The sequence below is a fragment of the Paramormyrops kingsleyae genome, chromosome 6, assembly GCF_048594095.1.
Source record: "Paramormyrops kingsleyae isolate MSU_618 chromosome 6, PKINGS_0.4, whole genome shotgun sequence".
NCBI lineage: Eukaryota > Metazoa > Chordata > Actinopteri > Osteoglossiformes > Mormyridae > Paramormyrops > Paramormyrops kingsleyae.
Window position 1 is genome coordinate 21510659 of NC_132802.1, and position 24340 is coordinate 21534998.

Below are 24340 nucleotides of genomic sequence, written 5' to 3' on the forward strand. Positions count from 1 at the left end.
GTTTCAAATAAATTGTCCTCGCTGAGGCTCCCTAGTGGGCCGTAACCCTCCAGTTAAGACCCGCTGGTTTACATGAAAATGATTTATCCAGAAATAGGGAGCTTGGATTGCATTAAATCACAGATAGAAAGCTTTAAATGCCTTGATTCCGTGACAGGTGTGCAAAGTACAGAAGAATTAAATTCTAGAAATACTCATTGTTTTGTGTCCAAGTCACTTTTACCCACCTATCCACCACCAAAACATTATTTGTGTCGCTGTGTGTGTGTGTGTGTGTGTGTGTGGTGGGGGGGGGGGGGGGGGGTCATGTTTCTGGCTTTTCAAATATTTCACAATCATAGGACATACGCCGCACTGAAGGTGTTACAGCCAACCCCAGCAGTGATATTTAAAATGACAGGCGACCTTTGTTTTGTCTCATAAACTAGAATTTTCATTAGTGGTCAAACTGGCCAAACTGTGAGGGGGGGGGGGGCATTGAGGCTGCAATGTATGGCCCTGACATCTGGGAGCCAAGCAAGGAATATAATAGGCAGTGACAAACCCCTGAGCTGTATGACTTCAGCATGTCCCTCTGGGGAAAGACAGTGTGCAGATTCTGCAGTCCTGTTTATTTGCGTCACCCTTACCCTGTTTCTGCGGAGTCCTTCAGTTAACCGGTGGAACATGGTTTCTGCCAGCTGACTGGGGTACAGCTTTGGTTTGCAGGTGCCCCTGGCTGCAGTTAAACACTCAAACTCGCCATGTGAGCAGCAGCTGCACTGTCGGCTGTTCTGTCTCCAGGAAGAATTCAGGGCGGTGTTACTGAAGAAGGCAGAAGACTGGCTGAGAAGAGCACGGCTCTCATTTATGAAAGTTGCATATGCATTAAAAAAAAAGCCCAGAATCTATATAGCATTCTGTTGTGCCTCTGTCTTGATTTTTTTAATTTGCAGTTGCTATAGTCAGACTTTATTACCAGAAAAGCTTGATTTGCATATTAAAAAGTACAGATAAGTAGAGAAAAGCCAGGAACATCCTGAAGGATGCATCACACCCAGCACACCTCCTGTTTGAGCTGCTGCCCTCTGGCAGGCGGTACAGGGCAATTAAAGCTCGCACAAACAGACTGAAAAACAGCACATAGCCCAGGGCCATCGCTGTTATAAACAACAAACTGGAATGGATGATCATCCAATCTCTCACTGTGCAGCTTTGTTACTCTGTTATGGACATTTACTGGATTTTTCTGATTGATCTAGGGACAGCTGTTTATATATGGGGGTTTTATAAAGGTTTGGTTTTGTTTGCACCCATTTTTGGTTTTCATGTGCATGCCTTCTTTCACAATGAAATTTACTCAGTTTGGTAAATGAGACCCCAATTGTTTCCACATGAGATTAGAAAAACTTACATAATGAAATTTGTCAAAAATAACTTTGAGGCCTATATCTGCTTATTTTCATTACTGTGTAGTTTCAGCAGTTTAATTCTCTAGTTTAATTATCTAGTTTTTTGTTACCCAGTAATCATCCTCTCAGATGCAAATACTGCAATATATTTCATGGAGGAATACAAAAGGAATGTTCTTCGGTCTGTTGTTTATCCCTAGCTACATTTAATAAGTGCAAGCATGTACAGCAAAAACACTTTATTTTTTTTTCATTTTAGCAGTTCTGTCTGTCATAAGCAATGTTGGACAAAGCTTAGCACTGATAAAGCCAACCAAAAACAGTCACAGAAGATCTGCTTTGAGGATCCTTACTGGAATGTAGCAAAGCACCTATTCTGACGGGTGCACAGCAGTGGTCCTAACAATCTAAAATGACCTCTTCTGCCCATGTAACAACCCAGGGACAAGCAAGTTGTACCACCTGGCCCTACTGAAAATGTATAGCTGATGTGCAAAGTGGTAGACTGGGAGCTCAGAACCACTTATATGAGAAGTCCATTCACTCTTATCAGGCTCTTATAAGGTTTCTGTTCAAAACTGCTTTTTAAGTGACACAAATCCTGCCATAGAGATATTAACTTCAATACTGTAACTATAGTGAATAAGTGTTTTGGAACAAGGTAATACTTTAAAGCAGTATTTCTTAACCCAGTCCTCGGGGATCCCAACACAGTCAATCAAGAACGTAGAATATCTGGTACAGGTGTGTTAGAAGCCTGGAGGCATACCCGAGGGTTCCTGAGCATTTGGTTGAGGAACACTGCTCTAGAGGATATTTTGCAATGTTTGATGGGTCTCCTTCTCCTTCCTCTCTAGGAATACCAAAATTCTTCCGTGCTGGGCCAGTTTGTGACTCGTTTCCTGCTGCGTGAGACCTCTAGCCAGCTGCACTCGTTGCAGGTCTCTCTGGAGTGTGCCATGGACGCTGTGGAGGAGCAGAGCTGCCCAGGAAGGTAACAGAAAGCTTGGGTGGCTTCAGCCCCTCTGATGTCCTGTTATGGCTGCCCTTTCATCTGCCACCACTACGTGACACTGCTTCAGTTTTGGTGCAGTTTGTCTCAAAATGAAAAAAGTCCCAGATAATCACCTATATAATGTTCCCAGGAAGTTTGAAAAAGATCCATCTGATACTTTCAGTTACTGTGTTCACATGATCAAGTGCCTTCTGCAGCCTCCCTTTCCATTACAGACACTTATCTCTTTAGCATGCTAACTTAAAAAGTATCTTGAGACAAATCACACCAAAATTGAAGCAACATCGCTTTGGGGCCGCAAAGCGAAGGGTGACTGCCAAAGAAACATGACCTCGTGGGCATAATAACTCAAAAAGTATTTGTCGGATCTTTTTCAAACTTCCTGCTATTGTTTATCTATCAGTGCATCATGAAAAGGGGAAAGCGAGTGAAGGTCAAGCCTGCAAGCTGTTTTAGTGTATGTCAGGTTACAAGGATTTATGTGGTTGGTGTTTCACTGAAAAAAAAACTTTGCTGTTGCCTTCTCAGAGATGTTGAAGACTTGCAGTAAGTAAGAAATTAATCTCAGTAGCTGCTGCAGTGCAGGGTGGGATTGTGTGATGCAGTAGTCTGAGATCTATGCGTAGAGCATTCCATGGCCATTTATTCACCAAAGCCAAAACAGAATCCAAAATTTGAAGTAAACAGACAAACCAGAAAAGGGCAAAATGATACAAGAAGGCCAGAACACAAAATCTAACAGTCAGATCAACAGAGAAAAACACTCAGTACAGAGTGAACTTAGAGTACATCACAAAGAATTGCTGAAAGCAACAGGTACTTAATAGAAAAAAATGAGAGTTGACAGAATAGGGGGAAACTGCACCAGAAAAATCTTTATATTTCTAAATTTTACATTGGGGTGTTCAATTGTATCAATGTTAAATTTAGAAAATGAATAATGAACTAGGGCTGGGGCTTGATGGCTGATGGGTCTGATTAAATTTTTTGTTAGTTACTCTCAGAGCTGAATAGAAACCTAGGGCTGTCTGTGTTTTATCAAACAGATCACAGAGGTGGGCCAACCAGGGGGAAGAAAGAGCGAGACTTTATGAAGTCTATTATTCCAGGGACATATTAGAAAAAGAAAAACTAAAGGTTTTTCATTTGTGGCCAGAACAAGATGCAGTCGATTACCTCCCACACTAATCATTAATGAAGTATAATGTCTTTTTTTCAAAAATTAAAAGATACGAGTGAAAATGCTATATTTGGGGGGATTGAGACAATGCAAAACTCAATACATTCAGGAGCTGAAATAACAAGCATGGAGAATGGTTGACTAGTATGATCACTTATGACAAGTGTGAGCTTGAAGATGTGGGCCCAAGCATAGTTAGTTAGACTCGGGCAAGGTATGCATCTTGTGTGACTGCTAACCGTGCCGGGCCATAGAACATAGAAATGACATCAATGATGCAACTGACACACATATGCACACATGTACACTATATGTGAATTGGGCCCAGCAAGAATGTATCGGATAAGCTGTACAATCATTTTTAAGATTTTTATTTTTTTTTCGCAAAACTGTGTTGCAGAAAAAATGTCGCATACAGATCAGGGTAGCAACAACCATTTCACAAACATGAAACATGGCAACAAAGGATCACTTTGGTCTATGGTCTTGTCACAATAGCAAAATTATGACCTTGATACCAAGACCACTAGTATCACAATACTGGTACTGAAACGATACCGATACAGAGAAAAGTTAAGTATTGTTCATGGTAAATTATGCACTTTATTTTCAGGAGACATTTATCTCAAATGCATTTGCAATTGTTACTCCAGCACATACTCTAATATTATCAAGCATCACATTATAATCACTCTGATTCAGTCAGTTATTAGGAGAACATAACACTTTCTATTAAATTGATAAATAGTATATCCACCCCCGATTGTTGTGCACTTCCGCTTTATCACTATCAATAGTGCACATGAGAGGGGCGGAGCACTGAGGGCGATCAGTATGGATACAGTTTGTTATGTGGATTTTGAGAGGCTGCTGAACTGATAAATAAGAAAACAAACGTGAGCATGCAAAAGTGTAAAACGTATTTCTTCTGCCATCAAACTCATCACCATTAGTCTGCACTGAAAAAAACAAAGAACAGATAAAATGAGATAAGCAATAAGCACCCATAGAGGTCACAGCAGTTTCTTCCTCTTTCTTCTGTTCATCTGCTCAACAAACATATAAAATAACTTCCCATGCCGCACATTCTGCTTGATTATTTAACTGCTTAAAACATAGAGTAACATTATAACCTGGAGGTACACATACTAGCTTGATGATGTTAACGTAGCCTTTTTGCTATATTATAAGATCTTGCTATATTATGAGATGTCTTACATGAATCTCTGACTTGAAGCTATGGAGATCATACTAACTGACTGGCATTTTAGCAGCTACACATCTTTTTAATGAGAGTACATAGAGCGGATAAATCAAATTTGCCAGTTCGCTGGAACTATATGCTATATAGCGTAATGCATGCAATTCTGACATAGGGTATAATTGAGTTATGTCAGTGGCTTGGACATAGTCAAACCATGATTCTGATTTGATGGTTAGTGTTAGCGATATATAGCTTTAGGGGTTTGTAATAGCGTAATTAGTACCGCTACTAAATAAATCTAATACTGAACAGCTTTCAAAAATGTGGTATAGCAGTACTTTATCAGTACTGGTATCCTGTGCAACACGAGTCTACGGCAGAGATGCAGTGTTTGCTGGAAATATGGACTGACGAGAGTATCCAGGAACAACGGGATGCAACACACAAAAATTTTTGGTAAAATATCTTCTTATACGTGCAGTATGAATAAATAAAAATCGCTACATTACATGCTAAATAAATCTATGGGTGTTATCATGCCCAAACTGGTGTTACAGGTTTCTGTTCAAGACGATCAAATAGACCTTATACAATATACAGAAACTATTATCAGCTACCTCCACAACTGCACAGAGGATGTCACTGCACTGAGGTGTCACCAGTAAGGCCAACCAGAAGCCCTGGTTTATGTTGAAGCACGGTACATGGCCTTCAAGTTTGGTGTGTTCAAAGAACAGCTACAGCCACTCTGTCACAGGCCATCAGAGCCACCTAATGGGATTACACACAAAAAAATCCATTGTCATTTTCCCATCCCTTAGTGCCAAAAAACTGCCACAATCATTTTGTGGCCTAAGAGGACAATTGCTTCAGTGCTCAATGATTACTGACCCGCAGCTCGCACCTCCATTGTAATGAAGAGCTTTGAGCGGCTGGCATGGGGCACAACAAGGCAAACCTCACTACCTCCCTTGATCCATACCAGTCCATACCATACTGCCCCAACCAGTCTACAGAGGACACCTTTGCTCTGGCCCTTCACACCACACTTACACCCCTGGGAAATAAAGACTCCTATGTAAGGATGCCGTTCTTTGATATCAGTCCGGCATTCAGCACAGGAATGTCACAGTAATCCGAAAGCTGTCCCATCTTGGTTTGAAAACATCACTTTGAAACTGGATACTGGACATTTTTGACTGAGTGACTATAGTCTGTCAAGGTATGAGACATCACTTCTGTGTCTATCAGCTTAAGCATGGAAGCTCCCTGAAGGCTGCTTCCTCAGCCCCCTGCGCTTCACACTGCTGACATCGGACTGCTCCACCAGGGCCACCTCTCATCACATCATTAGATATTAAATAAAGAATTTCCCTGCAGGGATTAATAAAGCATTACTGTCAGACACCTTTCCAGTTAAGTAGTACTGTATTACCTCTTTAAAATAAACTCTTATAAACTTAAATTAAATGTGAGTCTTTGTCCAACCTGCTAATGAATTAGTACTAAGTATTCTTGTCATAAATGGAGCCGTAGGAAACGTCAGACCTCTGGCCTGCAAGAGCTTTGCTGGTTTTCATGTGTCATCCCACGTGGTATGAGTCACACACCTGGCAAGGTTTTTGCTCTCTTTTTGTAGGAAGGAGGTGAAAAAGCCTGAAGGCCTCCCTGTACAGAAGAACGTCCGACGGTGCAGCCGGCGGATCCAGAAGAACCTGTGTCTGTCCCCCACGGACCCATACTCAGGCATGCTCACCACAGGTACATGTCTGCACAGGGGTCCCACGCCCCGCAGCACAGCCGTGGATAATGAATGAGATGAATGCATGTGCCCCTGAAAACAGTACTAAATATAGCACTCGGGACCAGAGTGACCAGTGGCAGTTTATGTTTGACAGGCGTTACCGTGGAACCGGACAACCACTGGAACTCCCAGATCAACAGGCTTCAGCTGCTCATTGACAAGCTGGAGTGTCAGGTGGGAGGACCACGCCTACTCCCCCCCCCCACTCTGTTCCAGACACACAGCACTGGCTTGCTCTCCCTGCACGTACCACAGGTTGCCACTTCAAGGCAACATCCAGCAACATCCAGCAGCCTCTTTACTCATTAGCAGAAACAACCACAGATGTATTGGAGACAAAGCTTCATAATTTTTGGGAAAATATTAAGCCATGAAGCTTGTGGCATCCCATTATTCTACTTGGAGAAGGCAATGACTCCTAATCCCCATTGTTGGCCCCTTGAACTTTTAAGATAAAATGTTTTAGAAAAACATCTACATAAAAGGGTAATGAATGAACATATTAACTATGTCCAGGATAAAAAAAATCCCTCAGCAGAACAGTGGTTGCAGCGACAGTTTCTTTAACTATATCATGTGAATCAATGCCAGTTCTTTTTCCTAGTTTTCCAGTCTTGTGCCGTGTTTGCCTCCCTCTAATATCTAATCTGGTGAGCTCTGGGAAGCAACATAGAGTGAATTCTTTTTATAACATGCCGTCCAGCTGTTTCAAAACGTAATATCTATGTAATTGGAGAGCAGCACTGGAAAAAACTAGAAATCTAATTTTCTTTTCTTATCCTTTCTCTATGAAAATACATGAAAATATTAGACTACTGCCCACAGATTATCAAAGCACTGCTACTGCATATATTTATTAAGGGAACACTGAACCGCACTGCTTGGCTTTATTATTCTGTATTCGGGATATATATAAGACATATTGATAGAAGATAAAATGAGTAACATTGATAAACTGTAGATAAGGTACTTTGCTTGATAGCACACTCTCGCATCATGCAGTTGTTTTTTAAGAATGAACAACCTACCCCCATCATATACACAGCAAAATCGGTTGGTTTCGATGCACATGCACATGTTTTGGTAATACTCGTGGGTCATGGGCCAGTATCAGTGAAGAAAGGGACAGTTCAGCAGCCACAAAATGCTGTGGCTAAACAAGGAAAAAAGACTTTGGCGGTGTGGTGGTATTTTGGCAATTTAAAGTTCGACATACAACGTACTGGTGCTGTGTGTTGTACTGGATGTGCTTACAGTCACAGATGCTATCAATTAGGGTTTCCACTTTCAAGCTGAAGAAATACAGGACGCTGACGATAATCAGGACGATAATCAAAATACGGGACAAATCCCACCCCATATTGGTTCAAAACGGGACACAGCATTTTATCTTTCAATACAGGATACAGGGCAAGTGGAAACTCTACCAGCAATGTCAGATCTGTTCCCTGGAACAATCAGCAAGGCAGTCAGAGTAAAAGCCCAGCAACAAAGTGTACTATCAGTGTTTTCTAGTGTTATACCCCAGGACAAAAAAGTTAAGTTTTGTATGATGTATATATTGAAATTAGATTTCAGTTTGCAGTTCATTCATTTTTTTTTTTCATTTACTGAATCTGTTGAAGGGGAGTCCTAAGGAAACGTTTGTCTGTGTGAATGTCAGATGTGGTTGTTCTGAACACTGGGGCACCCTAAGGGTGTGTTTTAGCTCTTCTTTTATTTTTAATTTCCATTCAAGAAATTAAACTTGTCCATAAGTGGACATGGTACGAACATGCCCGGGGCTACTGGTCGATGATCGATTTTATAATCGCATCAACTGATCTGCGGCCCTCCGTCTTGGACACTCGGGTAAAGAGAGGGGCAGAGCTGTCAACTGATCACCACCTGGTGATGAGTTGGCTCAGGTGGCGGGGGAGGAAGCCGGTCAGACCTGGTAGGCCCAAGCGCATAGTGAGGGTCTGCTGGGAACGTCTGGCAGAGGCTCCTGTTCGCTGGAGCTTTAACTCGTGCCTCCGGCAGAATTCCGACTGCATGCCGGGGGAGGTAGGGGACATTGAGTCTGAATGGACACTGTTCCGGACCTCCATTGTGGAAGCGGCCGTACGGAGCTGTGGCTGCAGGGTGGTCGGTGCCTGTCATGGCGGTAACCCCCGTACCCAATGGTGGACACCAGAGGTGAGGGGGGCCGTGAAGCTGAAGAAGGAGGCTTACCGGGAATTATTAGCCCGGGGGTCTCTGGAGGCAGCTGACGGGTACCGGCGGGCCAGGCGGAACGCGGCTCGGGCGGTCGCAGAAGCAATAACCCGGGCGTGGGAGGAGTTCGGTGAGGCCATGGAAAGTGACTTTCGGTCGGCCTCAAAAAGGTTCTGGCAAACCATACGGAGTATCAGGAGGGGGAAGCAGCTCCTGGTTCCTACTATTTATAGTGGGGGGGGGGGGGGGGGGGGCTGTTGACCTCACCTGGGGACATCATCCTGAGGTGGAAGTAATACTTCGAGGACCTCCTCAACCCTGCCTCAGATACATCTACGCATACTGCCTTTGAGACATCTGAGGGCACAGAGCCCGAGGGTGCTGGGGGGGGCTTGCCCATCACTGGGGCTGAGGTGGCCGGGGTGGTTAAACAACTCTGTGGTGGCCGGGCCCCGGGGGTGGACGAGATCCGCCCGGAGTACCTGAAGGCTCTAGATGTTGTGGGACTGTCGTGGCTGACACGCCTTCTCAACAGTGCGTGGAGGTCAGGGACAGTGCCGCTGGATTGACAGACCGGGGTGGTGGTCCCCTTATTTAAGAAAGGGGACCGGAGGGTGTGTTCCAACTACAGGGGGATCACACTTCTCAGCCTCCCTGGGAAAGTCTATTCCGGGGTACTGGAGAGGAGGATGAGATCGATAGTCGAATCTCGGATTCAGGAGGAACAATGCGGTTTTCGTCCTGGTCGTGGAACACTGGACCAGCTTTATACCCTTGCAAGGGTACTGGAGGGGGCCTGGGAGTTTGCCTATCCAGTCTACATGTGTTTTGTGGATTTGGAAAAGGCTTACGACCGGGTTCCCCGAGGTGCTCTGTGGGGGGTGCTTCGAGAGTATGGGGTCCGGGGTCCACTGTTGGCTTCATCTGCTGGGGATCTCCAGCAGGCACTGGGGCGGTTCGCAGCCAAGTGCGAAGCGGCAGGGATGAGGATTAGCACCTCCAAGTCCGAGACCATGGTTCTCAGCCGGAAACGGGTGGTTTGCCCTCTTCGGGTTGGGGAAGACGTACTGCCTCAAGTGGAGGAGTTTAAGTATCTCGGAGTCTTGTTCACGAGTGAGGGTAGGCGAGATCGGGAGCTGGATAGACGGATCGGAGCGGCATCTGCAGTTCTGCAGGCGCTTAACCGGTCCGTCGTGGCTAAGAAAGAACTGAGCCAAAAAGCCAAGCTCTCGATCTATTGGTCCATCTTTGTCCCTACCCTCACCTATGGTCATGAGCTATGGGTAATGACCGAAAGAACGAGATCGCGAATACAAGCGGCCGAAATGAGGTTTCTCCGCAGGGTGTCTGGGCTCTCCCTTAGGGATAGAGTGAGAAGTTCGGATATCCGGGAGGGCCTCAGAGTAGAACCGCTGCTTCTTCATGTCGAAAGGAGCCAGTTGAGGTGGTTTGGACACCTGGTGCGGATGCCTCCTGGGCGGCTACCCGGAGAGGTTTTCTGTGCATGTCCTACAGGGAGGAGGCCCCGGGGCAGGCCCAGGACTCGCTGGAGGGATTATATCTCTCGGCTGGCCTGGGAACGCCTCGGTGTCCCCCCCGAGGAGCTGGTGGGGTTAGCTGGGGAGAGTCTGGGTGCCTCTACTGAAGCTGCTACCCCCGCGACCCGAACCCCGGACAAGCGGCAGATGATGGATGGATGGATGGATGGAAATGAACTTTTAAGTGATGACTTTAACACACTGGACCGTATAATGGCGATAAGTTTTATGAGCTGGTCTCAAAACTAGAAAGTTGGTGTAAATTAAGCTTTTTATTAATTAATGTTGACAAGACAAAACAGCTTATTGCTGACATGCTGAGTCCTGGCCGATTCTTAATTATGATGGTTGATCTGTGAAATTTATCAACATCTTGCAACCAGTGGCACCTGATGACCAAACTTTTTAGTTAAGCAAACTTTAAACAGTAGTATAAATTAAAATATTCATTACGCTATGCTACACATTTCCTAGTCTGAGTTTCAGTTACGCCCCTCAGGAAAAAAATGAAGGTCCGAAAATATGACGGAATTTAACTTTAGTCTGCTTTTATCTTCAGAACCGCTTCCTCAGTGTGATATGTGCAAATGTGCTTGAAACCTTGAAAGTTAAAGTGACATTTAAAGACTAAATGTCCAACACTGAAGGACAAGCCCCTGGACTTCACGTTAAAGCTAAATGGTCTGGAACAGCAGAAGCTTAACATCAGCAAACATACAAATTACCTGCTGCAAAAGACATTTAAATCATGTGTGGAGAAATTTTCGTTCAGCAGATTAGTGACATCCCCTTTTCAAATGACACTGCGAGTCTCCGAATATGAGATCTTGTGAGTGAATTTAAGGATCGACTGCTAACCTACATTAAGCAAAGCCTGTGCTACTGATGTTTCTGGGCTAACACAACTGCATCGCTGTGTCAGATATGGGAAAGATAGGAGCATTGAGGGTGACATTCATTTTTATGGGCCTCAGATCACACAACTGGTGAAGCATTATTTGATAGGCTGGATGGTTTTATGCAGACATACTGTATCATGGGATATACGTGTCAGGATCTGCACCAATGGGGCTCATACAGTGACAGTCTGGGTGACCGGGCTGCCTGCAGGTGTCCAGCAGATAGCCCCTTTAACAATGTTGCCCCATTGCATAATTAATTGTGACTCACTCACTGGAAAGAAAATGCCTTACAATCTGTGAAGCAGCAGGCAGTGCAAATGGTCAGTTATATCAAAGTGTGGCCTTTAAACACATGCTTGTTTTCATTGCTGGGCCAGGAAATGGTGTCCAAACAGCAGCTACTCTTTCACACAGAAGAATATTAGCTCTCCAGAGGGAGCGTGCTGCATTGTTTGTATGAATTGCACCAGGAGGTCAAGTCATTTTTATCTAATCAGAGGCGATTCTAAGGACTCTGGGGTCCCTATCTAAAAAAATTCCACGGGGCCCTTCAATCCACCGTCCCCGGGCACAGATTATTTTAGTTGAAGTTTAGTTACCATTATTTTAGTTGAAGTTTCAATTAAAAACAGCAACATAGAGAATTTAATAAACACAAGTAATTTATTTTGTGAAAACAACGCGCAGATAAATCAAATTTGTTGTTGCAGTGTACCATGTATTCAGCCTCCATGACGGGTCCCCCTCCCAGCTCGGGGCCCCCGGCATTGCCTGCCTTGCCTGTCCTGATGCTACACCTCTGCAGCTATTGCTAAAAAATCTGAGCTTGCGAACTACCTCGATGACCCATTGTGGTTACTACAGCTGTCCCGCCTAGTGGACATTTTTAATAGGTTAAACTCTTTGAATACATTGATGCAAGGGGGAAATGCAAGTATCTTGCATAGTTGGAATTTGTAACGATCCCCGTGAAGCAGCTGCCACCCTCTTCATTCCCCATTGTTCCCTCCAATTTTCAGAGTCCGCGGCTGGAGCCCATCAAGGAGGATTCACTGGCCAGCACCTATAAATCTGTGAGTCGCCCCCATCCACTGGCCAGCTACTGCCTTTTGATAGCCAAACACCGAAGGTTTGTCTGGGACATCAGTCAAAACAGGCACCCATCACTCTGGCTGAGACAAATGGGTGCTGGTTACTCAAAAAAGCCACGGTTGGGGAGGAAAACCAGCAGATGGAGGAATGGAGCCGCGCTAGGCCAACTGTGTTCCACTTGGCAAGCAGATCTGATGAGATGGATGAGATGAATGTGGGACACTGCATTATTTATTTGCCTAACAGATGCTCTTTACCGCTTCGATCCGTCTCTGATGCTCATTTCTTCACCAGAACTACAGTACAAGCTGTGCTCCACACTGTGACAGATTTTCCTAGGAGTCCTTTGCTGTTGCAAATATCTTGATTTAACTCTCTGTGTGCATTAGCAGGAGAAAATAAACATTGTGTCATCTGTGGCCAAACTATGTTTGCTCCCCTAACTACCTCCTTGACATAGTAAAGCATGATTTTTTTGTGCCTAACAGAATATCCTGCTGGTTCAGAGGCAGATGTCAGTGATGGAGAAAGACCTCGAAGAGTTCCACCATGCACTGCGGAGATACACCAATGCCACCATGAGTCAAAATGAAAATTTACAGTGCGTCACCTTCCACCTGTTGAGCATCACCAACATGCTGGCCGTACAGATTCATCTATCCATCTCCCAGCCTCTTATTGTGGTGGAGAGAGTAGCAACAAATTGCAGACACACAGAGCAAAGGCAGGATTAACCCCCCCTAGTGCTATCCACTGAGCCACCTTGCTGCCCCCAAGATTGGACTGAGAGCAGCTTAAATACTTCATTTATTCTTAGATATAAAACCATTGATACTTACAAATAGAACATTTAATACAAAATATTTTTATGAAGCAGGCATATGTCAGAGAAGTCTTGTCTCTGCTGTTTCCCATACTTAGATTATTGCCTGATTTCTGATATTTAGAAACATCAATAGAACCCAGTTTTTCCTAATTATTTGTTAATAATCAGTGTTTTAAAATGAACACAGTGAGTGCAGGTTTTGTAACAATCCTTCCCAGAGAGTAAACTTCTACCTGACCTTTCCCCCCAGTCAGCTACCAGATGGTAGCTCTTGAGGGGCCCACTGGTGCCTTTGCTTACTTCCTCTCTCTCTCTCTCTCTCTCTCTCTCTCTCTCTCTCTATCTCCACTTCCCAGCATATCCATCCAGAAATTGCCAGAGAGATCTTGCTTCATAATGTATGAGTTCTGGCAGGACCGTATCTCCTGGATGAGGTGAGTTTGCATGAATTCTCCTCATCTCCTCTTCTGGCAAACAAATGGCCTCGCACAGCCAGTCACTCACCACTCTCTACCTGCATTTTTCTTTCATGTCCCATTTTTCATCTAAATTGAACAGGGGGCTTTTCATTAGCTGAAGATGTGTACACCTCAGTCTGTTAACCCTGTGAGATGATCCCTGCTGTCTTTCCATCCAGTTATCTCCAGTCCAATGAAAGCAAGAGCTTTCAGCGCTGCATCATCGACGTGCTGGAGGACCCTGAGGTGATGTCCACAATGCTTCTTCCAGGTGGTCTCCTCTAAGATCATTCTTTCAGAGTATCCTGCATGAGTTGGAGTTTTATTGGATTGCATGTTTTCTAATGTTATTCAGGCTGATAATAAAACAAAAGAACCACATTCTGAAAGGCCTTGGGGGACATGTGCTGTTTTCAATGCCTTTCTGCCATTCAAGTGCAAGCTTTAAGCAAACTCAATATGTGCACCTGTATAACTAGGTGGCGATTTATGCTAGTGAGCCCCTATAACCTAATGTCTGAGGAGTCTAATTTTCAAGCTTTTCTGTTAACAATTTGGGTTTCTAATGTGTCTCTGAGTTAGATTTATATTCCGTTTTTATACTCTCAAATACTTTGTAAGAATAAGCATCCAGCACCAATTAGGCGTAATTTTCACTGCCCCGCCAAATAAAAAGTCACCATTTGAATTTAAATCAATGACTGGATCATTATTACAGCTCAGCAACGTTATGCAACAATAATGTAAAGTCAGCAGAGTATCTCAGTCTACTGACTGGCCAGGTTACCCCTCCATCCATCATGAATGGATTTTTTCTTTCCTGATGTCATGGGCTATTCCAGGGCAAGAAAGCCAAGATTCATCAGGCTCGAAATGTCAAAAAGTAGTTCAGTAGAATGACGAATCATTTTCATACATGAATTGGCCACCACAAAGTCTTGACCTTAACCCCACTGAAAGTCTGAGATGTGCTTAGCTGACTTCATGGAGTGATTCAACTCACTTTGTCAATACAAGATCTCAGTGAGAAATGGATGCAAATATGGATGAAACTAAATGCAGAGATGTTGCATAAGCTTATGGAAACAACGCCATGACAAATGTACGCCATAATCAAAGCTAAAGGCGGTCCAATGCAAAATTCAAATGGAGACTTTTTTTTTGACCGGGCAGTGTATCAACTGCATGATGAGTACAGGCAGTCCCTGGGTTACGAAAAGATTCAATACCAAGTCTGTCTTTAAGCCAAATTTGTAGATAAATCGGATCATGGTACTTATTTACTTATGAAATGTTTATTTTAGAGTATAGTACATATTTTACCTTTCTATGCATAACACACTTAAGAAATCCTCCCAAATACACAAAAACATCTGTAAAAATACATTGAAGAAACAGTTCATAAAATAGTTTAGAAAGAAAAGAAAAGAAAAAAGAAAAGCGCTTACTTTCGCTCCATCGATGTCTTGTATTTGTGAAGGCATTCGTGAAGTAACATCATGATAACATTAATAACAATGAAGCACTGAAGCCACACAACGTTTTCCATGAGCTTCACAAAGTAGTGCGTTTGTTGCTATGAGCAACTGTATTTAAATCAGATTTTAAATATAAAAGGCTTTATGGTGTCTGTTTGTAAGTACAGCTTATCTGTAAATCTTAACCCGGGGACTTTCTGTAGTTGTTATGTTGTTATGACCATGGATCAAAAGTCCACTATTGTAAAGAACAAAGTAATTTAAAAATAACACTATATAATACCACTATTTTTATATAACAGGGCTATGTGTATCTTGGAGCAAGCTGTTTAGTCTGAATATGCATGTAAAATCCCCAAAAGTAAACTTATACCAAAATATCTTTTAAAAAAAAACAAAACATAAGAAACTGCATTTTCCTATAGAAGGAATCAGGATGTTAGTCAGGAGGGAAAATTCAATATTTTAAATCTCCCCCATTTCAGCCTCGTGGTGGATCATGAATGGAAACTGACAGCAATAAGCTCATGCATGGCAAGGAGGACGGGAACCATGCCTGACTGAAATGTTTCCATCAAGACAATTTCAAGCATGCAGCAGCATCCAGGACTCGTATAAAGAAATGCTCTATTTTGTAACCATCTATATTTTAAAAGTCTGAAAAGCAAACAAGGTCTCTCACGCCCAACCCAAAATGCTTGATATGAGTGAAAAGGTGAAAGCCAGCACCACATGTGAGACAATCATATCTGATTAATATAATTAAAGAAATTGCTCCTTGTAGCTTAGTTTCATTACATGATATTGGAAATAACACGATAGTGGCTCATAAGAAAAAATGCAAGTGTAACATTTTTTCTTCAACGTAGCACGATTATATTATGAAGTACTTAAGCTGTATTTCAATATAGGGGATAAAATTGTTTTGTTGGATCTGTAGAATGATTTTTCTTGAGTCTGGTTCTGTAATTAGGTATATAGAAAAAAATGTATGTGCATGAATTTCTCTGAAAACATTTTTTTTTAGTTTTACATCCGAATGACTTTGGAATACCCACACTTAAAACAACATGAATACAGTATATTTTGCTTGAAAAATCTGAGCTTAAAGTGATGTTTAATTGCCTGCAGCAGAATCCATTATCCTCAATGCATACATTTTTAAACACAAAAACAATAACAAAATTGTTGCAGCAAAGATATGGCTGCAGTTGATATGGGCATCTATGCTAAATACCAGTTTCTTATTTGATTTTCTGTTCATTTCCAACATCCTACAATCACCTCTGGTTGTATATTAGTGGTTTTCCACATTTAAATTTATGCCTGAGTTGTTTATTTCATAGTTGAGATTAATTTAAGCAGTTGTTCAAATGTAGGCTTAGTTTTCAAAGGATTATTTATAATATTCAGTGTTTTGGATGTAGTAATACTGCGACTTAGCATAATTGTGTGATTTGCCATCAGCTCGACACGAGGCCATTAGCAGGCTGGTTTGTGCTCCATGACAAAAAAGCCCCAGGTAATATCCTTCCAGGTGTCAGTTTCCCAAGGCTTTCAATAAATAAGTGATCACTGCACACTAGGAGTGATCAGTGACACCAAGTGCCCAATTTCCCTTTGTGTGTTATGCCCTGGGCTGTCACTGTACCATGTACATTTAATTAGAAGCCCAAAGTGGCGAAAACCTGGGAAAATTAGCAGCAAAAACAGCACAGTAGCAGTGCCATATTAAAACCTTCTGCTGATCATAACGTTGCTGGGACAGTAAATATAATATAGTTACAGTAAAGCTTTGTCTCTATGCTGCAGAGATATGTATCCCTGTGTAGTGCATTGCCATGTGAATACATCTACATAACTAATCTTCCTTTTTCAATTAACAAAAACTAACGAAAAGTGGAGCCAATAGGTTTTTCTAAGGTGCACAGCATACGTAGTGTCAGCCTTTTACAAAAAACTGCCGGGATGAAACCTATTGATTATCAGTATTTATACCTAAAATAAAGCCTTGGTCACACGACCTGCAGAGTGTACGTACTTTTCCTTGCTTGCCTTTCATTGTGAACTACACCATGTAGATATTGTTTCTTTGGATGAAGTTTCTTAGATGTTCTGTTTGGCTTTGAAATAAAGATGATGATTTCACAGTATGCTCGAGGTCTGTTTTTACGATCACTGATTGGCAGAAATGTTTCACAAAATAATACTATGCAAAACTAAATAAATTTGAAAAGATTATTCATAAAGCAAGTTCATAAAATTATTTTCCCCCTAACTGCTTTATTTGTTTTCTGGATTCTGCTATGATTGAATATACATCAACATCCAATATCTGAAAAATTATCTAAAAATAATCATCAGTTGAAATTATTGCTATCAAGCGACATTTTGGTGTACTTTGGTTCAGTCTGAACTGAAGTATGACGTCTGTTGTATTTTGCATTTGTTGCAGCCATATTCCATTGTTCCAAATCAGTGAGATCAGAAAAAAAAGTTTCAGCGAGCATTTACATCAATTAAATACGTTTGCGAAAGTTTTTTTTAATTTTATTAATTATTATTTAAAAATTGCTTACATTATCAGCAAGATTGTTTATGTGTGTTTAGCTCGATAGATATGTGTTTTATGGATTATAATCATATATTTAGCACGATAAGAATTGTTACATTGACATGTTTTACTAGATTAATAATTTAGGTTACATTTAGCCTGATTTAGCAGATAACTGTGAAATACCATATACCACGATACTATGAAACCGTGAGACAGTTATCATACCGTGAAAATCTCCTGAGACGGTTATCATACCTTGAAAATCTCATACTGTTGCAATCCTACATCAGTTCTTTTACCTTCTTACCACTTATCCAATATAGGATTTATGTAACATGCAGAGAAAAATTATCTATTGTGTTCTAGATGCAGCAGTGATCTCTGTCACAGCTTGAACACAATACTGAAGTTGCAAATGGAAATCCCTCTCATCAGTTAGACTAGTATGTAGATTCATCATCCATCCATCCGTCCATCCATTTTGCATCGCTTATCCAGAGTCGGGTTGAGGGGCAGCACCCTACACTAGGATGCCCAGACCTCCCTCTCACCAGCCACCTTCCTCCAGCTCCACCAGGGGAATACCAAGGCGTTCCCTGGCCAGCAGAGAGATATAATCACACTTTATGGACAAAGGTATTGGGACACCTGGCCATTACCCCTACATAAACTTTTATGACATCACATTCTAAATCCATATGGGTCAATATGGAGTTGGTCCTCCCTTTGCAGTTATAACAGCTGCCGCTCTTCTGGGAAGACATTCCATAAGATTTTGGAGTGTGTCTGTGGGAATTTTTGCCCATTCATCCAGAAGAAAATTTCTGAGGTCAAGAACTAATGCTTGACATTAAGGCCTGGCTCTCAATCTCCATTCTAGTTCATCCCAAAGGTGTCAGACGGGGTTGAGGTCTGGGCTCTGTGTGAGCCTGTGAAGTTCTTCCACACCAAACTGACCTGACTGGACCTTGCTTTGTGCACTGGGGCACAGTCATGCTGGAATAGAAAAGGACCTTCCCCAAACTGTTGAAGTATAGAATTGTCCAAAATGTCAGACTTCCAGACAGAGAAGCATGGTTCGTCACTCCACAGAACACATTTCCAGAGTCCAGCGTGCTTTACAACACTCCATGTGAGGCTTGCATGCAGCTGCTCGGCCATGGAAGCCCATTCCATGAAGCTCCCGGCGCACAGTTATTGTGCTGGAGTTAATGCCAGAGGAAGATTAGAACTCCGCAGTTATTGAGTCAACAGACAACTATTACACACTATGCGCCTCAGCACTCGGCGACCCTACTGTGTTACTTTACATGGCCTGTCACTTTGTGGCTAGTTTCTGTTGTTCCTCAATGCTTCCATTTTGCAATAACACCACTTACAGTTGACCGTGGAATATCTAGCAGGGAAAAAATTTCAGGGACTGACTTACTGCAGAGGTGGCATCCTATGACTGTACCACACTTGAACTCAATGAGTTCTTCAGGACGACCCATTCTTTCACAAATGTCCGTAAACCTGACTGCATGGCTAAGTGCTTGATTTTATATGTGCAGCAACGGGTCCAAATGAAACACCTGAATTCAGTGATTAAGAGGTGTGTCCCAATGCTTTTGTCCATGTAATGTATATAGAGCATCCATTAGCATAGCATGTAGACAGGCAAGAAACCATTTAAAAAGGTACAGGTATCTGGGACACCAGGTAGTGATCAGACCTACTAGTGTGCAGAAAGGATCATATCTCTGTTTTCCCTTTAAAGATGTTATGCACAGTTTCACTGCTCCTCATTAGAGCCCTTTCAAAATTTAATGACACTGGCTTCCATTGATGTGGTGACATTTTTCACTCTAAAGATCGCACACCAGGGCTGAACGTGGACTACATTTGGGGCTAGCTATTATGCACTCTTCTGGCACTTGTCATTTTGTCTCATATGATTTTTGTGTGGCTGGTGCCGTCAGTAGCATTGTTGATTGCACACCTCCAGTGTTAGAAAGAGGTTTCAGAGATTAGCCTCTGGATCAAGTTTCGCCTAAAATACGAGGATTCATAATGAGTTTATTGAAACACAGGTATCGCTCGATTTTACAAGCGAATCCATTCCAAATTATCGCTCATCAATCAAGAACTTGTAAAGCGGGAGGTATTTTCCCATAGAAATGTTATAAAATTTATGACATTGGTTCCAGAAATTATTATTTTTTTTGCCAAATAAACAAAGAAAACACAAATGTATTAGAATTAACATTTCATTAAATTTATACACACATTTAAACTAAAACATCCTTGGAGAAAAACAAGAAGCACAAATTGTAACTGTTATGAACCGCTGGGATCACAGTAAAAACACGGGACTCCAGTGGCCGGTACTACGAATCGGGGTTATTGGCTTATCGGGGTAACTTGTCGGATTTAAGGTAGTCTGGGCAAAATGTAAGTGAACGAATATGAAGTCCATTTAAACTGTGGTACCTTAAATCTGACAAGTTACCCCGATAGGCCAGTAACCCCGCTTCGTAGTACAGCCCACAGGTGACAGGAGAATACGGGGTTTAATCAGGAAAGGCACAAAACAGACAGCGAAACATCACAACATTAATGACCGGACTGGGGAAACAAACTGAAACACGGACTAAATACATTGAACTAATGACAGCAACAGGAAACAGCTGGTGAACAAGGGAACCACAGGGGGTAGATGAGGGGGCGTGGCACACGGGATGAGCGGGCGAGCGGGGCATGACAGTAACATTCACAGTCAGTTTTGGTCACTTTGATTTCCAGCAGATGGGGTGTGTTTTTTTCATGTATCCCATTCTGAACTGGTGCAGATTGCTCACAAACAGTACGTAAAATGATTCTGGTATATTAACGGGATCAGATTGGGTCATGAAATTAAGTGGTACAAATCGGGCACCATCGTAAAATATGCTGCAAAGTGTAATGCTGAACATGTGCAGAAGTGCAAGGTACAAATTGCATGCACAGTCATATATTTCACCAAGCAGAGTTATTTGAAAACTATGTCAGGCCATGGATGGGGTTTTTGGGCAGCGTGCATCAAATTACGTGCAGATTTTTTTTTAATTATGAAAAATGAAATTTTTGTTTTTGCTGCAGAAAATTATCATAAAGATATAAACTTGTAAATCAGGAGCTTGGAAAGCAAGAATTACCCGTACTCATACTCAGCATTGCACTTTCTTGGGAAAAGCCAATAGACAGGCGACATGTGTTTGTCCTCTGAAAGATAGAGGTGGCTCAACAAACTCTGAGCTGCTGGAAAAGCCGGTTTCCACGTGGATGTAGTTACTGACATCCATCTTATACGATTATCTGAGTTGCCTTCATGACAGCACATGCCCTATGCTGATAGAGTTCTGTAAAAAAAAATGACAGGGAGGAGTAAACCAAATTTTATTATTATGTTATTATCATGTTATTATTGTGGGCAGTGGTGGCTTGATGGTTAAGGAAGCACACTTGTAATTGAAAGATTGCAGGTTCGAATCCCCAACCAGCAAGGCACCACTGACGTACCCTGAGCAAGGTACCCCCCCCAAGCGCTGCTCCCCAGGTGCTGAATTAGCTGCTCCCTGCTATGTCACGAAAGTCACATATGGGTTAAATGCAGAGAACACATTTCATTGTTGCGTGCTGTGGTATGATGACTGATCACCTAATTATGATAAATGGAGTGCATGATAACATACACCAGTGCTCACAGAAAGTCTTGGAACGATTTGCTTAATTCTCTAAAAATGTTGCAAATTTATTGGTTTCATAACACAAGTCCATTGGCAAGTAGTGGGTAACATATGTGCAGATATTTTCTTTTTATTAAGTGTTATGATTTTTTTTTGCCTGACTCATTCAGTTGTGTTCTTGCCATTTTACTATTAATTGCAGTTGTAGTCACTGGCTCCCAAAGGGATACTAAAGACACGTTTGGTGTTTTGTTATTGCATAGGTGTTACTAATTAAAAAGCACTCAATGAGACTGCTTGTCAATGAACTAACTCAGAATAGCTCTTTTAGAATTATAATTTGGGTTTCAATTTATTACTACTTGAAATTAAAGTTTAACTTAACACTACTGGTTGTTTCTAATGCAATATATATTTATATTTGCAAGTAAATGAATAATGGTGTCACGATGCGGGAAGGACAGATGCAAAGGCAGGTGTCGGGGAAAACCAAGGGGCTTTATTTAAACTGAAGGCAACGGGCGAGGTACAGGAAATGGCCCAAGGCCGAGGAGGCACTATATACACCGATGATGAGAGAGCAGACGAGAGGCACCTGGGATCATCCACATGAGGGCTTATATAAGAGGCAGGGTTAAATGGGGCACAGGTGAGGCTCGTTAGAGCCACACAACAGAACACGGGGGAAAAGGCATGCAGGGCATGACAAATGAAATCATTTTTGTTTTAAAACCAATAATTTTGCAGTATTTTTACTTAATTAAGCAAGTGTCAAAAGACTTTCTGTGAGCACTGTATAAGAGGATCGTTAGGAAGCCGCAAATGGCAGAGAGTTGGCCTGATAAGTGCCATGGTAGCCAGAACTCAACAGCTAATTGAATGAACTTATCCTGTAGAACCTGCTTCAAACAAATATTAAAAAACCACTAATACCAGTGAAGATGCCTGGCAGTTCCCTGCAGAAATGGGGCCCTGACTTATTCACGTTAAACAGCAGTAATTATTTGCTGGTTGTGGATTACTTTTCATTGTATTTAGAGATAGCAGAGCTGACTCCAGCTAGGTCAGTAGAAGTTGTTATCCACCTGAAGTCCATCTTCCCACATCATGGCATACCCAAAGCATTCCAGACAGATAGCACAGGTGGGCTTTCAGTGTTCAGAGGTTAATTACTGTTGAAGTTGAGAGTCTGCAGGTGTGTTCAGGGGTCTTCTGAAGCTGTAATTTAATTGAAGTTCATTAAACAATTAAAATGACAAAAAGTTGTGGAATAATTATGTGATAGGCATTACAAAGCATCACTAGATGCTGTAAGGTGCCAAGTGCCTTTGAAGGTTAAATAATAAATGAATAAATAATGTTACATTCACAGACAAATTGTGTACACAAAAGGAGAAGAATCTTCCAGGGTATGATTAATAGAGAATTCATAAGAATTCCCATCTTTCTCCAGTGGTATGAGGGTAGGACTGCTTATTTGCTTGATAGACACTGTATAGTGTCCCTGATAGGGCCTGAACAACGGTTAATTAATGACACCAAAAACATATTGCCTTGGACCTAAGGAATTCCAGAGAGGAATATTCTGCTGGTGTGATGCACAAGCTCCTGGTAGAGGATGTAACACAATGCTGTGTTCAAGTGCAGACATGCAGATGTCTTTTATCTGTCAATGGCATAATACTCCTAACAGCGGAGAAATGTTTCTTTTCTGTGAAATGAGCTTATTTCTGTACTTAGAGTGACATGCAGTGGGAAAAGATCTTGCGTCAAAACTCCCCCATCTAGTTCCTTGCTGCTTACTTTAAAAAAAAAAAAAAACACTTCCTTTCACATGGAAAGACAATTATCTTGACTATATGCCACATTAGTACATCTGAACAATTTTTATGTGGGTGGTATCGCGAAGAAATGAGATGAGAGGTAAAAAAAAAAATGTGTGTATGGTCTGTTATATGTTTCTAAATTCCAGTCCTTAAGCAAAAGCCTAAAACTGCATTTTTTCCATCATCCTACACAACCAGCACAATTCTTTCACTTTTTTTAAGCAAGCTTAAATTAAAGCTTAAGTGAACATTTCTGTCACATGAAATCAACTCATAGATTTCTCTCCTTTCAGCTACAAGAGATTTTTTTACTACTCTTCCTTCCTGGTCCAAGAAATTCTACACATAGGACCATTACAAGCAATAACAAACCTGCTCATAGCTTCCATAATAGCTGCAAACTGGTCTCCAGTGCAGCCTGTTTCCTATTGTTTCCATGCGCTTTTGCAGTGGGCGAGTAGGGTTGCAGAAGGTTGGCAAGGTAAGAAGGTGCCAAGCCATTCGGAAACTTAAAAACAAACACTGAATTGTGTGGCAGACTGGTCGAGCTGCAGCTTTCTGGACCAGTTCAAGGTGAGAGAGACAGCCCTAAATAATTCCACTGTAAAGCAATACGACAATCCAGGTGAGAGGAGATAAAAGTATGGATCACCTTCTCAAAATCAGTAAACAAGAAGAGGCTTAGCCAACACTCTCAGTTGGACAAAGCTGGTTTTGACAATAGAATTTGTCTGATTTTTAAATTTAAAATCATTATTAAATATCACACCTAGGTTCTTGGCAAAGAAGTAGTGAAGGTGAGCCTAGATTACAAAGAGGAGTACTGAGGAGGTCACAGGGCCCCAACACCATTATCTGGGTTTTACTTTCATTAAAATCAAGAAAATATATTTACTGCCAGGTTTTCATGTGGTCCAAGTAGTCCAGAATGGACTTAGGGGAGTTGCCCGTTCCAGTGGCAGAAAGATTTGTGTAGTACCCACATAACTGATGAAGGAAATCGCATGTGTTTTAAAAAATTACCCTAAGGGGAACATATTGAACAAGAAGAGAAGACCCCTGGGAGACCCCGCAGGTGAGTGGAGCTGAGACGGAAAAGCAGTCCCTGCAGCTGACTGAGAAAATTCTGCTTGTCAGATATGATCTAAACCATGCAAGAACAGTAC

General features: G+C 42.0%; 1 protein-coding gene across 2 annotated transcripts in view; it reads left to right on the plus strand.

Annotated features, from left to right (window-relative positions):
• Positions 1–17237, plus strand: part of necab3 (N-terminal EF-hand calcium binding protein 3) — a 48847-nt gene extending 31610 nt beyond the window's left edge. For both annotated transcript variants that reach the window (XM_023808822.2, XM_023808823.2), the window contains 8 exons: positions 2249–2385; positions 6430–6551; positions 6689–6768; positions 12250–12303; positions 12811–12923; positions 13505–13582; positions 13786–13877; positions 15570–17237. In XM_023808822.2, the coding sequence (XP_023664590.1) occupies positions 2249–2385; positions 6430–6551; positions 6689–6768; positions 12250–12303; positions 12811–12923; positions 13505–13582; positions 13786–13877; positions 15570–15598 (705 nt within the window). In that variant the 3' untranslated portion in view covers positions 15599–17237. The remainder of the gene's footprint in view (positions 1–2248; positions 2386–6429; positions 6552–6688; positions 6769–12249; positions 12304–12810; positions 12924–13504; positions 13583–13785; positions 13878–15569) is intronic.
• Positions 17238–24340: the final 7103 nt, after the last annotated feature.